General features: G+C 42.7%; 1 protein-coding gene across 5 annotated transcripts in view; it reads left to right on the forward strand.

The window, feature by feature from the left end:
* Positions 1 to 26,418, forward strand: part of CHEK2 (checkpoint kinase 2) — a 133,918-nt gene that overhangs the window by 46,216 nt on the left and 61,284 nt on the right. For all 5 annotated transcript variants that reach the window (XR_003859160.1, XM_029619340.1, XM_029619343.1 and 2 more), the window contains exon 7: positions 2,311 to 2,364. Coding sequence is in view for 4 of the 5 variants with exons in the window: in XM_029619340.1 (XP_029475200.1) it covers positions 2,311 to 2,364 (54 nt within the window). In the remaining variant the exon portion in view is untranslated. The remainder of the gene's footprint in view (positions 1 to 2,310; positions 2,365 to 26,418) is intronic.

Consider the following 26,418-nt stretch of genomic DNA (forward strand, 5'->3'; position numbering starts at 1 on the left):
TAGCAGGAGGAGGGGTGGTTTGCTTGGAACTTTCTCTTCTCTCTGTCACATACCAGCGCTCTCTCTCACACTGGCTCTCAATTACACACCTATACACCCATGTGCTCAGTCACATATACACATGCTTTTTCTCTCACTTATATAGGCTCTTAATTACATATTTACACACATGCTGTCTATCTTTTCACGCTTACACACACAGGCTTTCAATCACACACATTCATGCTGTCTTTTTCTCTCACACACAGACTTTCATTCACAAGCTTACAAACATGCTCTCTCTCTTGCTCTCATTTACAGAAAGGCTTTCAATTACATACTCACATGCTCCCTCACCTAAACCAACTCTCAATCACACACAGACACACATGCTGTCTCTCTCTTACATATACATACAGGCTCTTAATCATACATACACATAATTTCTCTCACACACAAAGGATCTCAATCATACACACATACTCTTTCACACAAACAGGTTTTCAATTCCAAACTTACACATACAGGTTCCCAATCATAAACTTGCATTCATGCTCTCTCTCTCACAGGCAGGCTCTCAATCACAGACATACTCTCTTTCACATATACAGGCTCTCAATCATTCACATACATGCTATCTCACTCACACATGGATCTCAAACACACATGCTTGCTCATTCACTCTCTCTCCCTCCCTCTCCGGAACTAGCAGCAGCCTCCTCCCAACCGTAACCTTCTTCATTTTCAGCCCTCGCGGAGAAAGGAGTCCCATCGGCTGCGGGGGTTGACGTTCTTCTTCATTTTTCTGCGAGCCGTGTTGCTCATTCCTCAGGCTGCGCTTCTCTTCTGTTCTTCAGGCTGATGCTGAGCACACTAGTATGGTCTCTTCTTCCCGCGCGCACACCCGTTGCTCACCACTTCCTTTCCCGGGCCACAAGGGGGGGGGGGAGGGGAGAAGAGAGCATGCCGGTGTCGCTGACTCCAGCTATTCTGCCGCGTTCCACCCGGGCTGACAGCATTTTAAGCCCGGGCGGAGGAAGACCGGGGAGCTGCTGGGTCAGCGGGGGACTGGGAAGTGTGGCAACACACCTGCGTATTCTTGGCGACACACCGGTTGAGAACCACTGCTCTAGATAGTTTCATGATCGTTGGATCTTTTTACCTTGGGCTGTTTCTCTTCTAACTCTAGAGACTGAGCGACTCTGGCAAATAAGAAGCCTAGCTCCTCACCCCTGCAATTTAACGGCTGGGTCTGTCTTCCCAGTTAGATCACCCTCTTCAATTGCGACCTTCCAGTCCCCTTAGGAGTCTTCTTCCTCCTCTTCTGATGGGGAGGCTTCTTCCTGACAGATTTCTTGCTCCATATGTAGCTTTTGTCTCTTGCCCAGCTGGACCCTATCTGACGTTTGCTCATGCCTTTTTGCCTTTTATTTATAAAAAGGCTTTGTGCATGGCCATAATAAACTCTGAGGCTCCCGGATCCAGCAATGCTGGAACTGAAGTCCCAGAAGGGCCTGTCTGCTCTCTGGGGGTTGTTCTCACTGCATTATCTACCCCCGTGGCTGCTGCATTTAATTCCTTTCCATCGCAGGTCCTACACAGCTTGCCGCACAAGTGTTGTATTTGCTGCTCCATTCTACCTAGGAAATCTTCCTTGCAGTGATCTACCAACCTGCTCTGCCTTCTGCAGTGGGCTGAGACCTCGACACTGGCCTTTTTTTTTTAACAGTACAGTACCTCCTCTTTAGCCAAAAAGGGAATACAGGGAAGCCTCAGAGCTGATTTGCCCGGTGGAAGGGAAGAGCAGCCACTTTGTCTTAACTATTATTCCAGGAGGAGTTCCCCTGCTCAGCCCTGGCTTCTGCTAAGAAAATCAGCCTCACTGTTTTCCCAGGAGCCTCTTTTCCTCCATCTTCCCGTTGGTGAGAACCCACCTATCCAATCTGCTGGAGGCAGAGAACTGCACCAGATTATATAGGGAGGGACCTCGGACCAAAATCAGTTTGTCCTCTGCCTCCAACTCCTGGTAGGAGGGATAAATACCACTTGTCTGAACTGGTTTGGTAGGATGATGAGGTAACTATAGGTTCTCAAAAGTCATGATTACGAGCCTCTGTATGCAACAGGGTAAAATCTGGATTGATCAGCCTGTCTGTGTGTGTGTTTTTTGTTTGTTTGGGTTTTTTTTTAAAGGCGTTACCAATTGAATCCATTACCAGGATCAGAAGCAGTGGGCATATTTTAGCCCTGTTGAGTATAAACTTGTTAAGACCTTGGTTGTTTTATAATCTCAGATATCAAGATCTGTTTTGTTTTGTTTTTTTAATGCAGAATTCATTTCTTAATGTTGACACAGAAGTTGAAATTTTAAAGACATTAAATCACGTAAGTATAATTTAAAAACTTAACACAAATCTCAAACTTTTATTGTTGATTTGCCTTTTGAGATTATCCCATAATTATTATAGAATTACCTGCATCCTATCTACCTTATAAATGGCCTGTGACCGACGGCCCGCAAATGCGCAGTAGAGCGCAGCTCTACTGCACATGTGCGGGCAAGGACGTCGATCAGAAAAAAAAATGGCGGTGGGGCCGCAGGAGCGGGAGGAGAAGCAGCGGCGCCGCGCGCGCGCGGTGCCGCTGCTTCTCCTCCCCAGATCTGCCGGCAGATCTCGCGGGGGGTCACTGCCGCGCGCGCGGGGAGTGACACCCACCCGAGATCTGCCGGCAGGAGCGGGAGGAGTCAATGGAGCCGGGTGAGGGTTGCGGGAAGTCGCGCTTACGGCGCCGGGAGGAAATGGAGGTGGGTGAAGGGAGGGACTGAGTGGGAGGGAGGGAGAGGGGGACTGAGTGAGTGGGAGGGAGAGGGGGGACTGAGTGGGAGGGAGAGGAGGGAGTGAGGGAGAGGGGGGACTGAGTGAGAGGAGAGGGAGGGTGAGAGGAGTGGGTGGGGGAGGGGGGTGGTGAAGAGTGAGGGGAGAGAGAATGAGGGGGAGGTGAGAGACAGAGGGATGTAGCCCGTTTTAACGGGCTTTACGGCTTGTAATCTATATATTCTAGTTTTAGGTTAGGGTAATGGAAATATCCTGTCATTGTAATTCTTCCTTAACTGCTCTGCCCTCCTACTATATGGATTTAAAGGCTGATATGTAAATAAATTGGTACATAAAGCTGAGACACATATTTGTATGTTAGTTATGCAAACAGTTGGAATTGACTCTCTAAGATTTACTTACCTATAAGAGAAACTGCCTGCTAAGTAGGGCCTGATAGATGCAGTGTGAAAAATCCCACCATTATTTTTTTTTTATAATTTATTCTTTATTGATTTTCATTGTCATTACAAAATAAAATCACATTTATTATGCATAATACAGGAAAATTATTATAGCAGCCCTAATTCCATAAGGAATGACAAATAATAAAAAAACCAAAAAAAAAAACCCCCAAAACTACTGCTATAATTAACAAATAATGTGGGGGCCCTTCATCTAAGAATAATAATAATAATAATATATTAAACAAAAATAGAGAAAATTGGGAGAGCAATTCTACCTATCTTATTGGGCTAACATTGATGATACTTCATTTTCTAAACATGCCTGACTCTTATCTCTCAAAGTTTTCCAAATGAGATAGTTGTGAAAAAATACAAATTATCAGGGAAAAAAATTTAAAGCATTTACTGGGGTACTTTAAAAAAAAAAAAAAAGTTGCCCCAAGTTCTATTGCTCTATTTTTAAGGGCCAAAAATTACCTTCTCCTAACCTGAGTCGGTTTGGAGACATCGGGAAAAATAAAAACCTTATGCCCACAAAATAATATATCCTTATTTTTAAAAAATCTTTCCAAAATAATCTTTATCTCTTTCTGATATAAATGACACAAACATAGTTGCTCTTTTATTTATCATATCCACTGATTCCTCCAAAAGGTTGAGATTCCTGGTGACCCTACCCCTTCCCTCCTAGGAGTTTCTCCCATTTGGAAAGGAAAATAATAAATCTTAGAAACAGCAGGTACCTCGTTCCACGCTAATACTTCCTTTACATATTTAGAAAACATCTCGAATGGAGATAGTAATCTTGTAAATGGAAAATTTACAATACGCAAGTTCTTTATACGCATTAAATTTTCTAAGTTTTCCACATTGGAATGCAAAATAATATTATCAGTTGTATGCAAAACTTCTAATTTTTTTACACTCTCAATTTCCATATTTACATTCCGAACAGATGTTTCTATATCATTTAAACGTTTTCCCTGCTCCTGTATAAGTATCTTATTTTTATTAACTACTGCTCCAAGAGAGATATTCATCTGCGAAACATTAGAGTCCAGTTTAATCATCATCCTCCATAGATCCCCCAATGTCACATTGGTTGCATCTACGGCCTGTAGCCTGGCGCTATCAATGCTGGTTATTATGGTATCCACTCCTGCTCCTTGCTGTATTAGCTCTGAACAGGGGGAACCCGAGCTATTCAATGGTTGAAAAACAGGTTCAACGTCACTTACTGTTGCCGTCCCTATGATGGTTTCTCCTGATGTTCCTGGTGGGGGCTGAAGAGGTGTTAGCCTTGTGTCAGGATTCAGAGAGACTTCCAAGAAATCTCTCCCACTGTCCTCTTGTGGCGATATCTTCTAGATGTGAGCGTCCATAGGCCCTGATCTGGATATAGCAGGGGAAGATGTAACGACTTTGGCCTTCCTTTTCCACCCCATAAAATTCCAATAACTTCTAGCAATTCAAGGCGATCAAAGTCGATCTAAGTCATGTGCGCGCCCCTTTGGCGCGCGGGGCTTAGGCGACGCGGCTGCGATGTGCTGCAGTCCCGCGGTCTTTTAAACTCACGGGCGCAGGCGAGTGATGTCACAGGCAAAGGATCGCAGGTGCGGCAGGTCTCTCAATTCTCTCCGTCTCCTCTCACCGGGCTGCTGTGTCTGCTCCTTCTCTCCCACTCTCTGCGAAACATTAGAGTCCAGTTTAATCATCATCCCCCACAGATCCCCCAATGTCACCATTATTAATTGAGGAACAGATGTCATAAGCATTTTTTCCCATAGAAGCAAAAATATTTTAGTAGTCGAATATCTATGAAAAACTTGCTCACAAGAACACTAAATGTATCTGTTTTTTAAATCTTTGGGAGTGAATTTTCAAAAGTGTTTCCACACATAAAAATAACACACAGGCATGTAAGAGGCATGCAATATATATTTTATAAATGTCAAGAGTGGGGAGAGGGTCGTGTGGTGCATTTAGTGAGCAAGGACATGCTTCATAACAGCTTCGGTGCCCTTCCCTTTTTAATTGTTATACTCATTGCCTAACTTGTCTGTTTCCTTTTGTGGTCAAATATCTTGGCACAATAGGTTTCCCCTTTTTTTTACACTGATCACCACTTTGAGATGTCTGTCAAAACAGGAAAGAAAGAAATGCAAAATGTCATATGAACTTAAGAAAATGCCATACTGGGTCAGACCAAGGGTCCATCAAGTCCAGCATCCTGTTTCCAACAGTGGCCAATCCAGGCCATAAGAACCTGGCAAGTACCCAAAAACTAAGTCTATTCCATACTACCATTGCTAATGGCGGTGGGCATTTTCTAAGTGAACTTAATAGCAGGTAATGGACTTCTCCTCCAAGAACGTATCCAATCCTTTTTTAAACACCGCTATACTAACTGCACTAACCACATCCTCTGGCAACAAATTCCAGAGTTTAATCGTGCGTTGAGTAAAAAAGAACTTTCTCCGATTAGTTTTAAATGTGCCCCATGCTGACTTCATGGAGTCTTTCTACTATCTGAAAGAGTAAATAACTGATTCACATCTACCCGTTCTAGACCTCTCATAATTTTAAACATCTCTATCATATCCCCCCCTCAACCGTCTCTTCTCCAAGCTGAAAAGTCCTAACCTCTTTAGTCTTTCCTCATAGGGGAGCTGTTCCATTCCCCTTATCATTTTGGTCGCCCTTCTCTGTACCTTCTAAATCGCAATTATATCTTTTTTGAGATGCGGCGATCAGAATTGTACACAGTATTCAAGGTGCGGTCTCACCATGGAGCGATACAGAGGCATTATGACATTTTCCGTTTTATTCACCATTCCCTTTCTAATAATTCCCAACATTCTGTTTGCTTTTTTGACTGCCACAGCACACTGAACCGACTATTTCAATGTGTTATCCACTATGACGCCTAGATCTCTTTCTTGGGTTGTAGCACCTAATACGGAACCCAACATTGTGTAATTATAGCATGGGTTATTTTTCCCTATATGCATCACCTTGCACTTATCCACATTAAATTTCATCTGCCATTTGGATGCCCAATTTTCCAGTCTCACAAGGTCTTCCTGCAATTTATCACAATCTGCTTGTGATTTAACTACTCTGAACAATTTTGTGTCATCTGCAAATTTGATTCTCACTCGTCGTATTTCTTTCCAGATCATTTATAAATATATTGAAAAGTAAGGGTCCCAATACAGATCCCTGAGGCACTCCACTGTCCACTCCCTTCCACTGAGAAAATTGTCCATTTAATCCTACTCTCTGTTTCCTGTCTTTTAGCCAGTTTGCAATCCTCGAAAGGACATCGCCACCTATCCCATGACTTATTTTTACTTTTCCTAGAAGCCTCTCATGAGGAACTTTGTCAAACGCCTTCTGAAAATCCAAGTATACTACATCTACCGGTTCACCTTTATCCACATGTTTATTAACTCCTTCAAAAAAGTGAAGCAGATTTGTGAGGCAAGACTTGCCTTGGGTAAAGCCATGCTGACTTTGTTCCATTAAACCATGTCTTTCTATATGTTCTGTGATTTTGATGATTAGAACACTTTCCACTATTTTTCCTGGCACTGAAGTCGGGCTAAGTGGTCTGTAGTTTCCCGGATCGCCCCTGGAGCCCTTTTTAAATATTGGGGTTACATTTGCTACCCTCCAGTCTTCAGGTACAATGGATGATTTTAATGATAGGTTACAAATTTTTGCTAATAGGTCTGAAATTTCATTTTTTAGTTCCTTCAGAACTCTGGGGTGTAAACCATCTGGTCCAGGTGATTTACTACTCTTCAGTTTGTCAATCAGGTCTACCACATCTTCTAGGTCTACCACATCTTCTAGGTTCACCGTGATTTGATTCAGTCCATCTGAATCATTACCCTTGAAAACCTTCTCCATTACGGGTACCTCCCCAACATCCTCTTCAGTAAACACCGAAGCAAAGAAATCATTTAATCTTTCTGCGATGGCCTTATCTTCTCTAAGTGCCCCTTTAACCCCTCGATCATCTAACTGTCCAACTGACTCCCTCACAGGCTTTCTGCTTCGGATATATTTAAAAAAGTTTTTACTGTGAGTTTTTGCCTCTACAGCCAACTTCTTTTCAAATTCTCTTAGCCTGTCTTATGAATGTCTTACTTTTAACTTGCCAACGTTTATGCTTTATCCTATTTTCTTCTGTTGGATCCTTCTTCCAATTTTTGAATGAAGATCTTTTGGCTAAAATAGCTTCTTTCACCTCCCCTTTTTAACCATGCCAGTAATCGTTTTGCCTTCTTTCCGCCTTTCTTAATGTGTGGAATATATCTGGACTGTGCTTCTAGAATGGTATTTTTTAGCAATGACCACGCCTCTTGGACATTTTTTACTTTTGTAGCTGTTCCTTTCAGTTTTTTTCTAACAATTTTTCTCATTTTATCAAAGTTTCCCTTTTGAAAGTTTAGCAAGGAGCCATGGATTTGCACACTGTTCCTCTTCCAGTCATTAAATCAAATTTGATCATATGATCACTATTGCCAAGCGGCCCCACCACAGTTACCTCTCTCACCAAGTCCTGTGCTCCACTGAGAATTAGATCTAAAATTGCTCCCTCTCTCGTTGGTTCCTGAACCAATTGCTCCATAAAGCTATCATTTATTCCATCCAGGAACGTTGTGTCTCTAGCGTGTCCCGATGATACATTTACCCAGTCAATATTGGGGTAATTGAAGTCTCCCATTATTACTGCACTACCAATTTGGTTAGCTTCCCAATCTTGGCCATGCACATGAAATCTGTTATTCTATCTTCAAATGCTGGTTACCTACAGTTTTCCTTCTAAAGAGCTCTCTAGCCTCAGATTGGCTTTCGGTTGTCTCTGACGCCATAGGAAAGCTGTGCTGTCACTATCACTATCCAAGAGTATTTTTCTCTTGGTTGGTGCTTTGTGCTCTTACCTGTGCAGGAGGACCAGGGCCTTTTGGTACTTGTCAGAGTTTGCTGTCCAGAAGCTCTGATTGCATTGTTTTTTTTTGTGTTGCAAATTGTACATCTCACCCCTGTCCAAGGTTCCTATGCTGCACACCAGGGTTTCAGTGTCTGTTTGTCCTCTGGGTCTCTTTGAAGTGTAGAACCCAATTTTTCTGCCTCCTAGACCCTATAATAGTATGGCCGCCTCACAAACAAAAAGGAAAAAGATGGTGCCTTTCAACACAGGGTGGGGATCCCTGCTTTGTTGTGTTTCGGGCAGCCTGTAGCTTGGAAATCAACCATGTGTGAGATCTGCCAACCTGCTTGTCCTTGAAGAAAGCAGAGTTGCTTACCTGAAACATGTGTTCTCTGAGAATTCCCTACAGTTTCTCCATGTATTAGCTATATCATGGGCTAAGGAGTTCTGTCTAGGCAGCAAGGAGATGACTACAGCTGTGCATGAAGATGATGGCTGAAAATTGACACTTTTCAGGGGTAGGGAAGGATTGGAGTTTGGGAGGTGGGGAGGTTTGGGAATGGTTAGCGAATCAACACATTTTCCTACATGGTTAAAAGTACCCATTTGTGATAGAGTATATGACAGAGAGCCTCAGACTGCCTTAACAGATCAGCTCCAGTTATCTGGCCCGGTCCACCTTAAGACAGACAGGAAAGGGATCCTCGGGTGGGGGTGTTTCCCTGAGGTAAGGGATACAAAGGTGAGGCCCTGAGAGAGTTAGAGGGGCCCCAGGGAGGAGAAGGAAACTGTAATGGAGTGCTGTGCTCTTTTGGAAAAATTGTTCTTGCATTGTTAGTCTGCTGAGGTAAGCAGCCATTTTGATTCTGTCTTACCGAACCTTTTGTAATTGAACTGTTGAAAAGCAGAACAGACTCCAGCCTGGTCTGTTCTCCGATCTTCTCCTGTCTTAGACCGCTCCAAGGGCAACACACATAATCGCAGAAGAGGGATTACCTGTTCTAAGTGTCACAGACAGGGACCCACACTAGCAGAAAAAAAAATGGGGGGGGGGGGGGGGGGGGGCCTAGGATTTTTTTGTTGTTGTTGTTGGTACCAGCTAAGGAGAAAAGCTCTGCCAGAGGGAGGGAACAGAAGAAGTGAGTTAGAGCTGGTGAAGCAGGCTTTTCTTTTGTTTGGAAGAAGGGGAAATGTTTCCGGTCTTGAGGGGGCAGGAGCTCAGAATAGCCTCTGCAGGAGCCTTCAGTTTCATCGCGGCAGCGCCTCTGGCAGCTTTCAGGCAATGTGGGCCAGCCATTTTGCCATGGATTTTTCCCACGGGGGCTGAGTGATGGGAGGACAAGCAAGGTTGTGCCTTGCAAAGCCTGTGGAGTGTGGTCGGCCTATCTAAACTCCCTCTCCTTTGCACTGCTTCTGCTTGGGGAGGACAGGGATACTCCTCTAGGACTCAGAAGTCCAGGAAGGCTTCTTGATCCTCAGGAGCTGGGGTAGGGCCCAAGGTGAGAGCCTCTGTTCCTGAGACCTCCAAAGGGGCTAATGACCTCAATGCTCCCTCCGAAGGGGCTGCTGCTGGACCTCCCTCCCTCCCTCTCTCCTGCAGTTCAGGGTATCGAGCAGAGGGATGATGTGGACTCTAGCTCGGCTTCCAGTGATTCTGAGGGTGTACCTCTGGGCCCTGGGGGGTTCTCTCCTGAATTCATTCTCCTGTTACATGAGGCTTTCTTGGCTAAGAAGACAGCCAAGTGTAGTCCCAGGGAGACAGGTTTGGGTTCCTCTAAGAAGCCTTGTCGCTCCTCGGAGGTCTCCTTGAAGAGGCAGGGGCCTTGTTCTGGCCGTCCAGAGGTGGTCAGGGAGGACGGGATGGAAGATCGGACCGGATGGTATACACCCCAGAGTTCTGAAGGAACTAAAAAATGAAATTTCAGACCTATTAGTAAAAATTTGTAACCTATCATTAAAATCATCCATTGTACCTGAAGACTGGAGGATAGCAAATGTAACCCCAATATTTAAAAAGGGCTCCAGGGGCGATCCGGGAAACTATGTTGGCTAAGGTTATGGATGATAGGCTATCTTGATTTAATACTAGAGTCCCAGGTTGGTTTTGTCAAAGGTCGTCAATCGGTGGTTATTATATGTAAGTTGATAGCTTCTATGGGACATTCAAATCAAGTTTCGATGCCAAGAAGGCCTTTGACAGTCAGCTGGGACTTCTTATTTGAATCACTTTGTTTTGATAGTTTTCAAGGTTTTGGTTGTTGTGTATTCTTCTCCCACAACTTCAGTATTAATACATTTTTGGATATCCTTTCTTTACAGCGAGCTGCCAGACAAGGATGTCCCCTTTCTCCTTTGCTATTTCTTTTCTCTTTAGATCATCTTTTATGGACTTCTATTAACCATACATACTTCCCTGGGGTTGCTTTTAGGTGCCTCTTTCTTTAAACTAGCTGCTTTTTGCTTACAATAAGTTATTTCTATTTGTTAATTCTAAAGACTCTCTGCCTAAGGTGCTTTCTGTGTTTTGGACATGTTTTATTTTTATTTATTTATTTAAGGTTTTTATATACCGGCATTCGAGATCGCAGTCCCATCATGCTGGTTCACATAAAACAAGGGTGCATCGTGAAACATAAACTAGAACAGTGGTGCGGAAAATGCAGTTACATATAACAGGGTAATTAAAAACTTGGCGGGGAGGAAGAGAAAGGACAGATTATAATTCAAACATGTAAAAACGATAGTGGAGATAATTGATTATAGTGTGGGCGGAGATAAGGAGGCGTGTGCATTATCTGGTTTAAGCTTAATTCTAGATAAATCCGAGGCAATGGGAAGGGTGTTTTCCCTTAATGGGCAAATGACTCTCCTAAATATTTAGGTGTACTTATTTGTAAGGAACTCAAATTCCATAATCTAATTTTTTTTTTGACTACCACAACAGAGAGGATATTGAAATCATGGATTTCCTTTCCCTTGTTTGTAGTGGAAAAGATCCAGCTTTTCAAAATATTACCAAAATTGATTTATATATTTTCTGTGCACTCTACCTATCCCAGGGGTGGACAACTCCTTTCCTTGAAATCCACAAACAAGTTTTCAGGATATCCACAATGAATATGCATGAGATAGATTTGCATGCAGTGCCACCATTGTGTGCAAATCTATTTCTTACATATTCATTGTGGATATCCTGGAAACCTGGCCTGTTTGTGGCTCTCGAGGACCGGAGTTTGCCATCCCCGATCTATCCCATACCACAGAATTTTCTTGGCTAAGCTCTCGAGGATATTCTTTATGGCCTGGGAGATAGCCTCACATGGCTTTATGTACTTTAATGATATTGTGGTCTCGGGGAGGCCTAGGTAGCTTAGTTTACAATTGTATAATTGGGTCGCTAATTTGTGGCATGTAAGTGATTGATTGTATTTTATCCATGAGCCGTTCCAGCCCAGTTTTTCTGGAAGCAAAGCTCCTGTCTCCTTTCTTCACACTGGTACATGCGGTTTACAATGAGATACCTGCTCATTTCCGATCTGGCTGCTTGGTTCTACCTATGTTTTAGACAGAAGTGGTCGTACTGTTATTAATAGTTATTTCATTGTTCTCCTTACGTACTCTTTTTGGGGAATCGTAAGTTGTTTTTTTTTCCAGGAATGTCCCAATCTGTTTTTCATATATGGAACCAGAAAGGCTCGTTGATATATTTTCAACTTTTAGATTCTCAAGGTAATATTTTTTTCCCGTCGATAGCAGGGCTGAATTAGCCATGCTGTCATGGGATCTGTCCATCAGGTCTGGGAGGCGGAGCTTGTCAAAGCAGAGATCAGAGCTTTGCTCTCTGCGGCTGCACGTGTGTTCCCGTGCAGGAAAGTAACGGAATCTCCTCAGTCTGTTCTTTCCGTGCACGGGATCACACACAGAGCTGTTCTTTTCCTCAGCATTAATAGAACAAAACATGTCAAAATCGGGGTTTAAAGCCTGTAATTGCGGCAAGGTAATATTGTTCACTGATGGCCATGACCGATGTTACCGATGCCTAGGACCAGATCACAATCGGGAAGATTGTGAATTTTGCTCAAGGATGTCACCCAGAGCACTGAAGCAAAGGGCCTACAGGCTTCAGGAACTTTTTACCTCAACGGAACCATCGGAGGCTCATTCGTCCCCTGGCCCTGCGATTTTATCAGCTCCCTCAAAAAAGAGGGCATCATCGTGGGATCCTCAGTCCTCCAATCTTGGAGGTAAGGAGGTGGCAAGCTGACAAAGGCCATCGAATTTCCAGAAATCCAAAGAGCCAGAATCGCCAGCGCAGGACACATCGGTACCAAAAATCTCGGCGCCTAAGGCGCCTTATGCGCACACAAAAGGATCAGCGCATATCACTTTGGCGCCTGAAGAAGTATCGGCGCACAACATTTCTATGCGCTTGGCGCCGAAGACACTTGTGCGTACAGCGCAGAGGACTTCTGCGTGCAGGGCACCAAAGACATTGGCGTGCAAGGCGCCAAAGACATCTGAGCGCACAACCAAAGAAAACTCTACGCGCATGGCGGTGCCGACACCACCTGTGCGCCCGGCGCCAGAGACAACGGCACAGATTACTCTTGCGCGTACAGAAACAAAGATATGCGTATGAGTCTAGATCCGCGTATAAATCCAAATCCGCGCATAAGACCATATTAGCACCTATCTCATGAATTACAAAATGAGTTGAAACGAAGACATGGACCCTCACACAGATCTTCTTCAGCCTCTCCATCAATAACCTCACCTCGTTCAGGTACTTCCCTTTCTTCGAGAGCGAATTCAACAGAGTTTACAATAAAACGTAGAAAACTATCACCGTCTTCACAGAGGAGTCTTACAGACTCGGCACACTATTATCATAAGCACTCAGGACGCTCCCACCACAAAAAGTCGACAAAGAGAAGTGCAACATGGGAAGAAAGCTCTTCCACTTCTAAATCATCTCATATACCAACTTCAAATACCTTCTCTCATAGAGAGGTAATACAAGTTGCTTCTTCTACCGCTTCTACAGCTTCAGAGGATTCGAGGGACATAATATGCGACGGAAAACAGAAAGTCCATAAAAGTATACACTACTTTACTTTACTTCAGAACACACCAATGCACCCTAAAGCATGTGGGTCACAAGAACCAGATGATCGTACAATAATGCCCCCTCGTACAAAAGAGGCATTTTTTTTTCAATTGTCCCAATCTTTAGCAGGGTTTTATGAAACACTCCAGTCATCATTCAAAATGACTAATATTGCTGATGACAGTTCTCCGGAACATAAGCCGCAGAATAATAGAGAACAGTCGGTGGAGCCTCCGACATCTCCCATAGCAAACCAACCAGCTTCACCAAATTATAATTATAATCATTTGATTCTCCTTCACCGCAAATATCCCCATCATCATCTACGGGATTCCCATCGGATCTGCAGGAACAACCTCAGGAGCCGTATTCCCCTCCAGAAGACCTTACATACCCAAAATTCCTAGAGAAATTGGGTACAATACTGCATCTAGAGGTCCAAAAAGAGACAAGACCCTAGGTCAGAAACCCTTGGTCTCCTAAAAATTTTTGACACTCCAGGGGAACCAACATCTCTTCCACCACAAGAGCTCCTACATTCAGTCTTACAGAAATCCTGGGAAACACCTTATGCTATCGCAGCAGTTTCCAGGAAAACTGACATAAAATTCCGTATGAGGAAAACATCACCGTACTCTGTACCACAATTACCTCATGCTTCAATTGTAGTAGAGTCGGCGATGCAAAAATATAAGAAAACAGTCATATTCCTCAGATCCCACCTGGCAAAGACGACAAATATTTGGATGAGTTTGGAAGAAAAATATACCATAATTCAATGTTGAATGCCCGAATTATGCACCATCAATTCTACATGGTACAATACCTATATGAGTGCATACAAGCGATAAAAGGTATGCTTTCCTCAACTGCGGATCAGATACCTCCGCCTCTTCATGATATGGAGGAGTGTTCTCGTCACCTTTTGAGGTCAATCTATGAAGCATATGAAACATTGTCTAGGGCATTGGCAACAGCCATTGAAGCCCACAGACTAGCGTGGTTACGTTCAAGTTCCATACGTGAAGATTTGCACGAGAAACTAACGAACCTCCCATGTACAGGAGATAACCTGTTCGGAGAACGATTTCAAGACACAGTGGGAAAACTAAAGGAAGAAGCTCTAGCAGTACAATCATTAACATCACATCCTAACTATTCAACCACATGTCGTTATATTGGATCTACTCGTAGGCAATCCTATGCCAGGAGACCCTACAGATCTTACCAGTCCTTTCGTGCACAGACTTACCCTGCGTACCAGCGTCCTGCTCCACAACAGAATACCTCAAACCAACGTAGAGGTAAACCACGTAATCGGAGACAGCAGGCACAACAACCGGTTACTGCAGTGAAAGTGACTTCATCTTTTTAGTTACCCAGCCACCACCACAACATCAAGCACCACCCGGCAGGATTCATTCCTGCCTGACAGCTTGGGAGAGAATAACATCCGATCAATGGGTTTTGGAGATAGTACATCATGGCTATCAACTCCAATTTGTCACAAAACCCATATTACCTCATCTTTCCACTTTCAAGATTCACAACTTCCAACCACAACTGGAGGAGGAAATTGCATCGCTTCACAAACAGCAAGCAATTCGACAAATTTACCCAGGGACCCAATCAGTAGGATTTTATTCCCCATACTTCCTCATACCCAAGAAGTCGGGTGGCCTTCGCCCCATCCTAGACCTAAGGGAATTGAAAAATTTCTCACCAAAGAGAAATTCAAAATGGTATCGTTGAAATCAATCCTTCCTCTGATCCAAACCAACGATTGGATGTGTTCCATCGACCTGAAGGATGCTTACACACACATTCAAATCCATCCATCCTCGTGGCGTTACCTATGCTTTCGCTACAAGAATCAACACTACCAGTACAAAGTTCTCCCCTTTGGACTATCGGCTGCACCCAGGGTATTCACCAAATGCATGGTAGTGGTGGTGGCTCATCTCGGACAACAAGGTATAACCATCTTTCCATATCTGGACGATTGGCTCATAATCGGCCCAACTCCAAACATCTTAATCAAACACCTCCATTGAGTGATACAATGCTTGCAAGAGTTAGGATTGGTGATCAATTTTCAGAAATCACACCTACAACCAACACAACAATTACGCACAATAAATCTCTGGAATTTGTTGCCAGAGGATGTGGTTAGTGCAGTTAGTGTAGCTGGGTTCAAAAAAGGTTTGGATAAGTTCTTGGAAGAGAAGTCCATTAACTGCTATTAATCAAGTTTACTTAGGGAATAGTCACTGCTATTAATTGCATCAGTAGCATGGGATCTTCTAGGTGTTTGGGTAATTGCCAGGTTCTTGTGGCCTGGTTTGGCCTCTGTTGGAAACAGGATGCTGGGCTTGATGGACCCTTGGTCTGACCCAGCATGGCAATTTCTTATGTTCTTATGTTCTTATGTACAGTTCATAGGAGCATGCCTGGACATTACGTGCAACAGGGCATACCTACTAAGCGACCGAATATCACAATTCCGTCTTCAGTTACATACCTTGAACCATACTCTGAGACCTTCAGCGAGACAGATTTTAGTAGTCCGAGGCCACATGTCAGTGGCGAATTTCATGGTTCCCAACACCAAGCTACACATGAGACACCTGCAATGGGGCTTAAAACGTCAATGGAAACAACACTCGCAACCATTGACACAGAAGGTATCGCTGACCGCCGAAATGAGGAAAGACTTAACATGGTTGCTCCTAAACTCCACCCTATCCAAGGGAGCATTGTTCAGTTCCCCTCCTCACAATGCAGTATTAACCACAGATGCGTCTCACAAGGGCTGGGGTGCACACCTCGAGATTTACGAAACACAAGGATTATGGACAATCTCGGAACAGAACCTGCAAATAAATTTACTGGAACTCAGAGTGATTCACAATGCATTACGAGTGTTCCAAGACCACCTGAAAGGACGCAGGGTCATGATCTACATGGACAACCAAGTCGCGATGTTTTACATCAACAAACAAGGAGGGTCCGGTTCATGGTCCCTTTGCAAGGAGACCCTGACCATCTTCGAACATGCTCACCAAAATTGCATACATCCCCAGGCAACTTACCTACCAGGAGTGGCAAACACAAGAGCAGACAAGCTAAGCCACATCTTTCATACTCACGAATGGGCACTCAATACAGAAATAGCCCAAGACATATTCATGCAGTGGGGGACACCTTCAATAGATCTCTTTGCAACAGAGATCAATGCTCAAGTTCCCAAATTCTGTTCGATAAGACCAAGCCAATTCAGGATCGCTCAAGATGCCTTCCTCATCCCGTGGACGACAGGCCTCCTGTATGCCTTTCCTCCCATACCACTCATAACAAGGACGATTCAGAAATGCATAGCAGACAAAGCTCACCTGATACTCATAGCCCCAGCTTGGCCGAGGCAACCGTGGTACAGTTTCCTTCTCAGACTATCCATCATGGATCCAATTTGATTACCAAATCGCCAGGATCTTCTCTGCCAGGATCAAGGGACACTTCTACACCTGCTACATTCATCTCTCCACTTGACAGCATGGAGATTGAGAGGCTCCTTCTAACAGAACAGGGAGTTTCCACCTCGGCACAATTCATCTTGTTAGAATCCAGGAAACTCTCCACAAGGAAAAATTATAGTTATAAATGGAAACGTTACTCTACCTGGTGCACTTCCAAAGGTGTACCACCATTGGACTGCTCACCTGAGTTGCTCATGGATTATCGTCATACACTATATACAGCTGGTCTAGCAACATCATCCATCAGAGTTCATCTCAGTGCCATAGGGGCATATCATAGACCAGTTAACAATATTCCAGTATCCAATCACCCCTTACTATCTCGCTTCATTAAGGGGCTAACTCATATTCGTCCTCCGATCTCTAAGCCTCCAGTTCCATGGAACCTCAACATAGTTCTGGAACAGCTCATGCTTTCCCCATTTGAACCCATGGACTCGGCATACATTAAATACCTTACATGGAAAGTGGTATTCTTGGTTGCAGTAACATCAGCACGAAGAGTTAGTGAATTGCAGGCCTTGGTCCATTATTCTCCATATTTACAATTTCATCACCAAAAGGTAGTCCTCTGAACTCACCCATCCTTCCTAAAAAAGTTTCTCAATTCCATCTCGGTCAGACCATGGAATTACCTACCTTTTTCCCTAAACCTCATGCAAATGATAGGGAAAAACTACTGTACACACTAGATTGTAAAAGAGCTTTAGCATACTACAAAGAAAGGACAAACTCGGACTCCCATGTTTCTCAACTCTTTGTCTCCTTTGATCCAAAGGCATCTGGATTACCAGTGGCTAAACGCACCATCTCCAGCTTGATAGCACAGTGCATCAAATTCTGTTACGATAAACAGAATTCAAACTATATTCCACTCCTAAAGCTCACCAAGTCAGAGCAGTAGCAGCCTCCTTGGCACACCTTAAGAATGTGCAACCCATAGACATTTGAAAGGCAGCAACATGGTCATCGCTGCATACCTTCACATCTCACCACTGCCTTGATCAACAAGCAGCCACTGATGCGAAGATAGGGCAAGCAATCCTGCAATCTCTATCCTCCTGTTCACGGTGACTGCCACACTGTCAAAGATCACGTACAGACATATATATCAAAACAACGTGATCGGGAGCTTGGGACTCCCATGACAGCATGGCTAATTCAGCCCTCTATCAACGGGAAAAAGCAAGTTTGCTTATCGTAAACAGTGTTTCCGTAGATAGCAGGATGAATTAGCCATGCTGACCCACCCTCCTCCCTGACAGTCACCAAGTCTTCGACTACATGAAGGCTTAATCACAGACTGAGGAGATTCCGTTACTTTCCTGCGCGGGAACACACGTGCAGCCGCAGAGAGCAAAGCTCTGATCTCTGCTTTGACAAGCTCCGCCTCCTGGACCTGGTTGACAGATCCCATGACAGCATGGCTAATTCATCCTGCTATCTACGGAAACACCGTTTAAGGTAAGCAAACTTGCTTTTCTCTTTTCAGAATTTGCGGGACAAATGTCAACTATTGGAACTGATTTTTTTTTTTTTTTTGGTTATTTACAATTGAGACATTATGTTCGTAGTTTGGATACTTCCCAGATGAACAGCAAGAATTGGTCCCCTATTCTAAAGATATTTTATGTCCTGAACGCTTTTTCGATTCTTTGTAAATTTCTGATACACACACTTAATTTGATTTTCAGATTTTATTGAATAAGTGGCAACCGTAACTGCGATTGCCAGTTTCTGTCAAACGTGTTTCTATTTATTTTGTTAATATTTATCTATTTATTTGTGGGTTTTTATATACCGATAATCGTTTGGAACATCTAATCGGTTTACAGCGAAACAGTAAATTCAGCAACAGGCTTTACAAATAACTTAGTGATCAACAAATTCATAAACAGTCTATAGCAAGGTAGTGAAAGTGACTAATATGAGAGATTATGTATTACTATGTATAACAATGTTTAGAAGGAAGTCGATATATGACAAACTATGTACATACATATACATTTAGATTGGTAAACGAGTAATTAAACTCTCTTAAAGGAATATTTACTCAGATGTAGAATATCATGTGTAAAAGTTGAATACATACAAGGCGTGGCTGAGAGTGTGACAAACGGAAACAGAAAAATAATATTAATGTTGTATCCAAAAACGTGCTGCTATGCGAACATCAATGTAAATTTTTTATTTATTTTTACATGTCATAAGAACATAAGAACATGCCATACTGGGTCAGACCAAGGGTCCATCAAGCCCAGCATCCTGTTTCCAACAGTGGCTAATCCAGGCCATAAGAACCTGGCAAGTACCCAAAAACTAAGTTTATTCCATGTTACCATGTTGCTAGTAATAGCAGTGGCTATTTTCTAAGTCAACTTAATTAATAGCAGATAATGGACTTCTCCTCCAAGAACTTATCCAATCCTTTTTTAAACACGGCTATACCAACTGCACTAACCACATCCTCTGGCAACAAATTTCAGAGTTTAATTGTGCGCTGAGAAAAAAAGAACTTTCTCCGATTAGCTTTAAATGTACCACATGCTAACTTCATGGAGTGCCCCCTAGTCTTTCTATTATCCGAAAGAGTAAATAACTGATTCACATCTACCCGTTCATTCTATCTATTTATTTATTTATTTATTTGGTGTTTTTCTATACTGGCATTCAAGATAAAAATCCCATCATGCTGGTTTACATAAAACAGGGGGTGTACAAAGAGAAAACACTGGAAAACTATAACAAGTGAAACAGAGAAACTGAAGTTACAATAAAACTAGGAAATTTCAACTTGGGAGAGGAAAGATAGTCTAAAGGAAAATAACAGAGAGAGCAATTATTTACAGTGTTCTAAGAATATCTGACTATGGTTGCCGTTGCATAGAAGAGTCAGTTGGGTGCTGGGAAGGCTTGTTTGAATAACCAAGTCTTAAGTCTTTTTCTGAATGTTGGAAGGGACGGTTCTTGACGAAGGTCCGGTGGGATGGAATTCCATAGCGCTGGTCCTGCAGTAGAGGAAGCCCGGTCTCTACATGTATGTTGAGAGGTTTTGGTGTGGGGAACATGTAGTGATTCTCTGTTTGCTTCTCTAATGGGTCTGGAGGAGGTATGTTTTCTGAATGGGATTTGTAAGTTGAGTGGAGTCTGGTGATGGATGGCTTTATAGATAATAGTAATAGACTTGTAAATGATTCTGTAGTGAATTGGCAGCCAGTGGAGGTCTTTGAGAATGGGAGAAATGTGATCTCTTCTCCTCGTGTTTGTCAGTATTCTGGCTGCCGCATTTTGGACCATCTGAAGAGGTTTGATGTGAGATGAGGGGAGACCTAATAAGATAGTTACAGTAGTCTATCTTAGAGAAGATTATGGCTTGCAGAACCGTTCTATAATCTTGAAAGTGAAAGAGTGGTTTTATTCTTTTCAGGACATGTAGTTTTATGAAAACAGTCCTTGGTTGTTTGGTTGACAAATGATTTTAGATTTAGACGATTATAGATAATAACTCCTAGGTCTCTTGTTTGTGTGATGTGCAGGTTTGCTGGTGGATTCGTAGTGATATTACTATTTTCCGGGGAGATGAGAAGGAGTTCGGTCTTAGAGGAATTTAGTATTAAGTTTAAGCTAGTGAGCAGGCCGTTGATTTCTTGAAGGTAGATTTCCCAGAGTTCAAGTGTTTTAGCGATGGATTCTTTCAGGGGGATAACGATCTGGACATCGTCGGCGTATTAGAAGTGTTTAAGGTTGAGTTTGGTTAATAGCTTGCATAGTGGAAGAAGATAAATGTTAAAGAGCGTGGGGGATAAGGAAGAGCCTTGGGGCACTCCTAGGGAGGAGTGTTGACGTTGTGATTCTTTATTATGAATTTTAACCTTATAGCCTCTGTTGTCAAGAAAAGTTTTGAACCAGGCCAGAGCAGTTCCTGTTATACCGATGTTTGACAACTGGTTTAGAAGGATGGTGTGGTTAACCGTGTCAAAAGCTGCCGAGAGGTCCAGGAGAATGAGTAGGAACGAGTGGCCTTTATTGAGGCCCATGATGATGTGGTCTGTCAGGGATATGAGCAGGGATTCTGTGTTTAAGGCTTTTCGGAATCCATATTGAGTAGGGAACAGAATCTTGTGGTCTTCAATGTAATCAGATAGTTGTGTATTTACTAATTTTTCCATGACCTTAGCTAAAAAAGGAAGGTTGGAGATCGGGTGGAAGCTATTGGGATCTTTGGGATCCAGATTAGGTTTCTTTAGGAGCGGTTTGATGGAGGCCAGTTTAAGATCATCAGAATAGATTCCCTGGGACAAAGAACAGTTAATGATGTCAGCCAGTGAGTTGGAAATGATGTCGGGGATTAGTAAGAGCAGCTTAGTAGGGATTCGGTCGAAGGGGTATGTGAAGACTGTTTCATTTTCTTCAAAACTGCTTGGATCTCAGAGGCTGTGATGGGTTCAAACGACTTGAGCGATATGTCTCTGTTATGGTGATGGTATGCACTAGAAGGCGAGGTGGTGTTGGAGGGAAGTTGTGCTAGGAGGTTAGTGACTTTATTGTGGAAGAAGAGGGCCAACTCTTCAGCTTTTGATTGAGCTTGGTTGAGTGGAATTTCTGGAGCATTTATTTGTGTTTAAATTGGAGACGTATGCAAAAAGAGCTTTAGCATCGTAGATGAGGTCATGAATCTTATAAGCGTAGAAGTCCCATTTTGATTTTAAGGTGGAGCTCTTGTGGTGGTGGAGAGCGAGCTTGTATGCGGAAAGGGAACTGGGGCCAGGTGCCTTACGCCATTTACTCTCTTTCTGTCGTAGACTTTGTTTGAGTTTTCAAAGTTAGTTAGTGAACCATGGTTGTCTTTTGGAAGAGTTGGGGTTGAGTTTTTTTTGTTATTAGAGGATATAGTTTATTTGCTACTCCCTCTATTATGTTCGTCCAGGACTGTAGGGCTGAATTGGGAGTGGAGATGTCTATGAATGGGAGTTCTAGGGCCAACTGTTTGCTGAGTTTGTTGGAGGAGCAGGATTTTCTGTAGAGAAATGGTGGGTGAGGTTGGTGGAAGTTACTGGTTTCCACCAGAGTGATGGTGGTTGAGATTAATGAGTGGTCTGACCAGGGGACCTGCTTGCATAATGGGTGAGATGAGGGCGTGATCCCGGAATTTACAAAGATAAGATCCAGCGTGTGACCCGCTTTGTGGGTAGGTTTGTTGACTATCTGCTGGAAACCCATGGCTGACATGGCGGTGAGAAAAGCCTCGCAGCTAGTTGATAGTGTGGGATTGTTGACATGCAAGTTTAAATCTCCTAGGATTATCGCCAGGGAGTCCAGATTTGTGTGTGATGCTATTGTTTCAACCATAGAGGATGGATCTGCTTCCAAAAGGCCTGGTGGGGCATAAACAAGAAGTATTTGTAGTTGGTCTGATTTGAAGAGGCCTGTTTCTAGTTTGGAATCTGATTTAACTGGGAACTGTGCGAGTCTCAAATCTTTTTTGGCTGCTAGTAGAATGCCCCGCCCCTTTTTTTCTGTCGGGGGAGGGAGAAAAAGTCGTAGGTCTGTGTTGGTAGTTGATTTATTATTGCTATATCCTTAGGTTTAAGCCATGTTTCAGTTATGGCGCAGATGTCTGGGTTTGTGTCTAGAAGAAGGTCATAGAGGATCAGAGATTTCTTGGAGAGGGATTGGGCATTGAATAATATCAGGGAGAATAGCGCCAGGCCTAGAATTTGGGTGATAGGTGAGATCATAATGGGGATGAGGGATTTGTAGGTGTGGTGGCAGGATATTATAGAAGATTTTCCTGTGAAGATTGTACTATGCTGCAGAATCGGAATTGGGAGACCCGGAGGCATTGTGGCCTGTTGTGGCTTCATTGTGTTAGGAAAAAGATGGGGTTGATTGAATGAATGATATGGGTGGTATCTGGCCCTGGCTTGTTAAAGGCTAAGGATTTAGGGTGCTTAGATGAGTTGTAAGAGAGGCAGTGGTCGGTTACTGCTAGACGGGTTTAATAGCTGCTGTGGCCGATGAATGCTGGTCTAGGCTGATTGCAGGGTGAGTGCTGGTACTGGATTGGTGACTGCTATGGTTGGTGATTGCTGGCCCAAGTAAGGTATAGCTGGTGAAGAGAGGGGTTTGACACAGTCTAATAAGAGTCAGGAAGTAAGAGGAAGTTCTAGACCTCTAGATCCATCAGGTCTAGAGGACGCATATAAAGAGGAGGCAGCAAAACACTGCACGGAGCAGCAGTAGCCACAGAGGCATTCACGGAGCGGGATGCCAGTGGTTGGTGTTCCACCTTCACGGAGCGGAAGGATGGAGGGCTACCATCTCCAAATTAAATTTAAAAAAAAACATGGGTGGGCAAGAGTATATAAAATTAACAGAGAGTTCATAGGCTATAGGTATTACCAATAATTAGGCTTATTCAATATTTGTTGATAGTTAATGTGGCTTTCAATGCATACTTCACTTTCAATGTATATCCAGCATAGCTCTCTGCTTCAAGGGCAAGGGAGAAGAAAATCTAATATTTCACTCATATCCAGCATAGCTCTCTGCTTCAACGGCAGGGGAGAGGAAAAACAACCAATAAGGGCTGAATAATATAGTCTGGTTAAACAGATAAGTATGGGTGTAGCTTGATATTTCATATTTCACTTGGATGCAGCCCCATCACTGCTCTCTGCATTAATGGTGGGGGTGAAAGGGAAATAGAACCCAAGGGTTGCTAAGAGCCAAGAGAAACAGATAAGTATGAAAGGAAAGAAGTGTGAAGCTTACTGGGCAGACTGGATGGGCCGATTGGACTTCTTCTGCCGTCATTTCTATGTTTCTATGTTTCATGATCTTAAACACCTCTATCATATCCCCTCTCAGCCATCTCCTCTCCAAACTGAAAAGTCCTAACCTCTAGTCTTTCCTCATAGGGGAGCCGTTCCATTCCCTTTATCCCCTTATGAACAACTTCAAAAAGAAATTGAAAACATGGTTGTTCAACCAAGCCTACCCAGATTAACAAATCACCATTCCGTGCCTTTGTAGACCACAATACGTCTACTCCCTATTTTCTCATATTGAGGAACTATGTTTTTTACTCCATCTCCTCTCTGCGAGGTACCTTGTTCGATGTTTACCCTATCTTTTCTTAGCTGCCTATCGTTACCCCCTCTCCCAGTTTTGACCTCCCTGTTAAAATGTAATTTCCAATCTTAACCGTTTACTGTGAACCAACATGATGTCCACGACGAATGCCGGTATATAAAAATGTTTAAAATAAATAAAATAAAATAAATCATTTTGGTAGCCAATCTCTGTACCTTCTCCATCACAACTATATCTCTTCTGAGATGCAGCGACCATAACTGTTCACAGTATTCAAGGTGCGGTCTCACCACAGAGTGATACAGAGGCATTATGATATTTTCCGTTTTATTAACCATTCCCTTCCTAATAATTCCTAACATTCTGTTTGCTTTTTTGACTGCTGCAGTACACTGAGCTGACGATTTTAAAGTATTATCCACTATGATGCCTAGATCTTTTTCCTGGGTGGTAGCTCCTAATATGGAACCTAACATAGTGTAACTACAGCAAGGGTTATTTTTCCCTATATGCATCACCTTGCACTTATCCACATTAAATTTCATCTGCCATTTGCATGCTCAATTTTCCAGTCTTACAAGATCTTCCTGCAATTTATCACAATCTGCTTGTGATTTAACTACTCTGAACAATTTTGTATCATCTGCAAATTTGATTATGTCACCATCGTATTTCTTTCCAGATCATTTATAAATATATTGAAAAGTAAGGGTCCCAATACAGATCCCTGAGGCACTCCACTGCCCACTCCCTTCCACTGAGAAAATTGACCATTTAATCCTACTCTCTGTTTCCTGTCTTTTAGCCAGTTTGTAATCCACGAAAGGACATCGCCATCTATCCCATGACTTTTTACTTTTCCTAGAAGCCTCTCATGAGGAACTTTGTCAAACGCCTTCTGAAAATCCAAATATACTACATCTACCGGTTCACCTTTATCTAGATGTTTATTAACTCCTTCAAAAAAGTGAAGCAGATTTGTGAGGCAAGACTTGCCTTGGGTAAAGCCATGCTGACTTTGTTCCATTAAATCATGTCTTTCTATATGTTTTGTGATTTTGATGTTTAGAACACGTTCCATTATTTTTCCTGGCACTGAAGTCAGGCTAACCGGTCTGTAGTTTCCCGGATCGCCCCTGGAGTGTTTCTTTCTAAGATAGCTTCCTCAGCATCTTGTTTGAAATGCTTGACATCCTCTGGAACGTTGGGACATTATCTTTTGAACTTGCTTGGTAACTCAATGTTTCTGGCATAAAGTACTTTTGTATAATGGAAGGGGAAATAGATGTTCATCTTCTTGACTCTCCTGCTCTGATGTTATTTGAAGACTTTCCTTCTTCTTTACCTGGAAGTAAATATACCAAATTGTGGTTAAGAAAAGATGTTTTAATTGGCAAGAAAAGTATTCTTCATTTTTGGATATGCCACATGCGGTCAGTTTTATGCTTTGGATGAATGCATTATACTCTTTGGCGGTAATGGAGACATTTGAAGCCAAGCGAGCCTCTCCAGAATGTAAATCAGAATTTTATAAATTTGGTTTCCTTATATTGAATCCTGATAACCTCGAGTTCAGAGACAGCTTTTAAATGATTTAGGGTGGTTTTATTCACCTAATTACTTTCCTTGATTTTTCTGTTTCTGTATAGCTGGAATTAAGCCTTGGTTTTTAATATGCTGGTTTGGGGGGGGAATTCATAAAGTTCTTTGTTTTTCTGTACCTGCATTGTACTTTGATATGGTATGGACAGAGCCAAATATTACGGTGTTAAATTCGTTGTATTTTGTTTTTCAATTCAATAAAAAATGTTGACCATAAGCATTGGGAATACACATGTTTTCGGTTTTGCGTATAAGGAGTGGTTTAGGGGTGTTGCAAGGCAGGGTTCTGAAGTATTGTGTGGAAGTTGCTATTTTGTAAGAGATACATGTATGCACTACCAGGCTTGTTCATTTACTTTTACACCTTCTAATTGACTTGCACAAGTGAAACTGGACTGGTCTGTAGTTTTTGGGCCTGGTAGATGGGGGTTCAGGCTGACATGCTAGAGGATCTAGGTGAACCAGTGGAGGTATCAGCAAACCAGTGATTCCAAGTACACGTGCAAGTGAGTAGTTACATAGCTGTATATACCATGCTTCAAAAAATATACATATCCATGTTTCATTCTGTGTGTTTATTCACACAGTGTCACAAGTTGTTCGCACATAAAATATTCACGTATGTTTAGAAAATGGGTTGAGAGAGTGCATTTTCCTGCATTGGAAATATTAATGCACACAAACGTATGCATGTATGTTCAGAGCAGAAATATGTAGTATTTTATAAACTGTGTAGATCCTGCTGCACAGTTTATAAAATTATAGCATTAATCTCTTGTTTGTTCACTTATACATGCAAATTCTGTACCATGGATAGGTTTGCAACTTAGTCCATCTGTGAATTTTCCTACCCAGAACAAGATTGTAGACCAGT

This window comes from Rhinatrema bivittatum, chromosome 11, assembly GCF_901001135.1.
Source record: "Rhinatrema bivittatum chromosome 11, aRhiBiv1.1, whole genome shotgun sequence".
Classification (NCBI taxonomy): Eukaryota; Metazoa; Chordata; class Amphibia; order Gymnophiona; family Rhinatrematidae; genus Rhinatrema; species Rhinatrema bivittatum.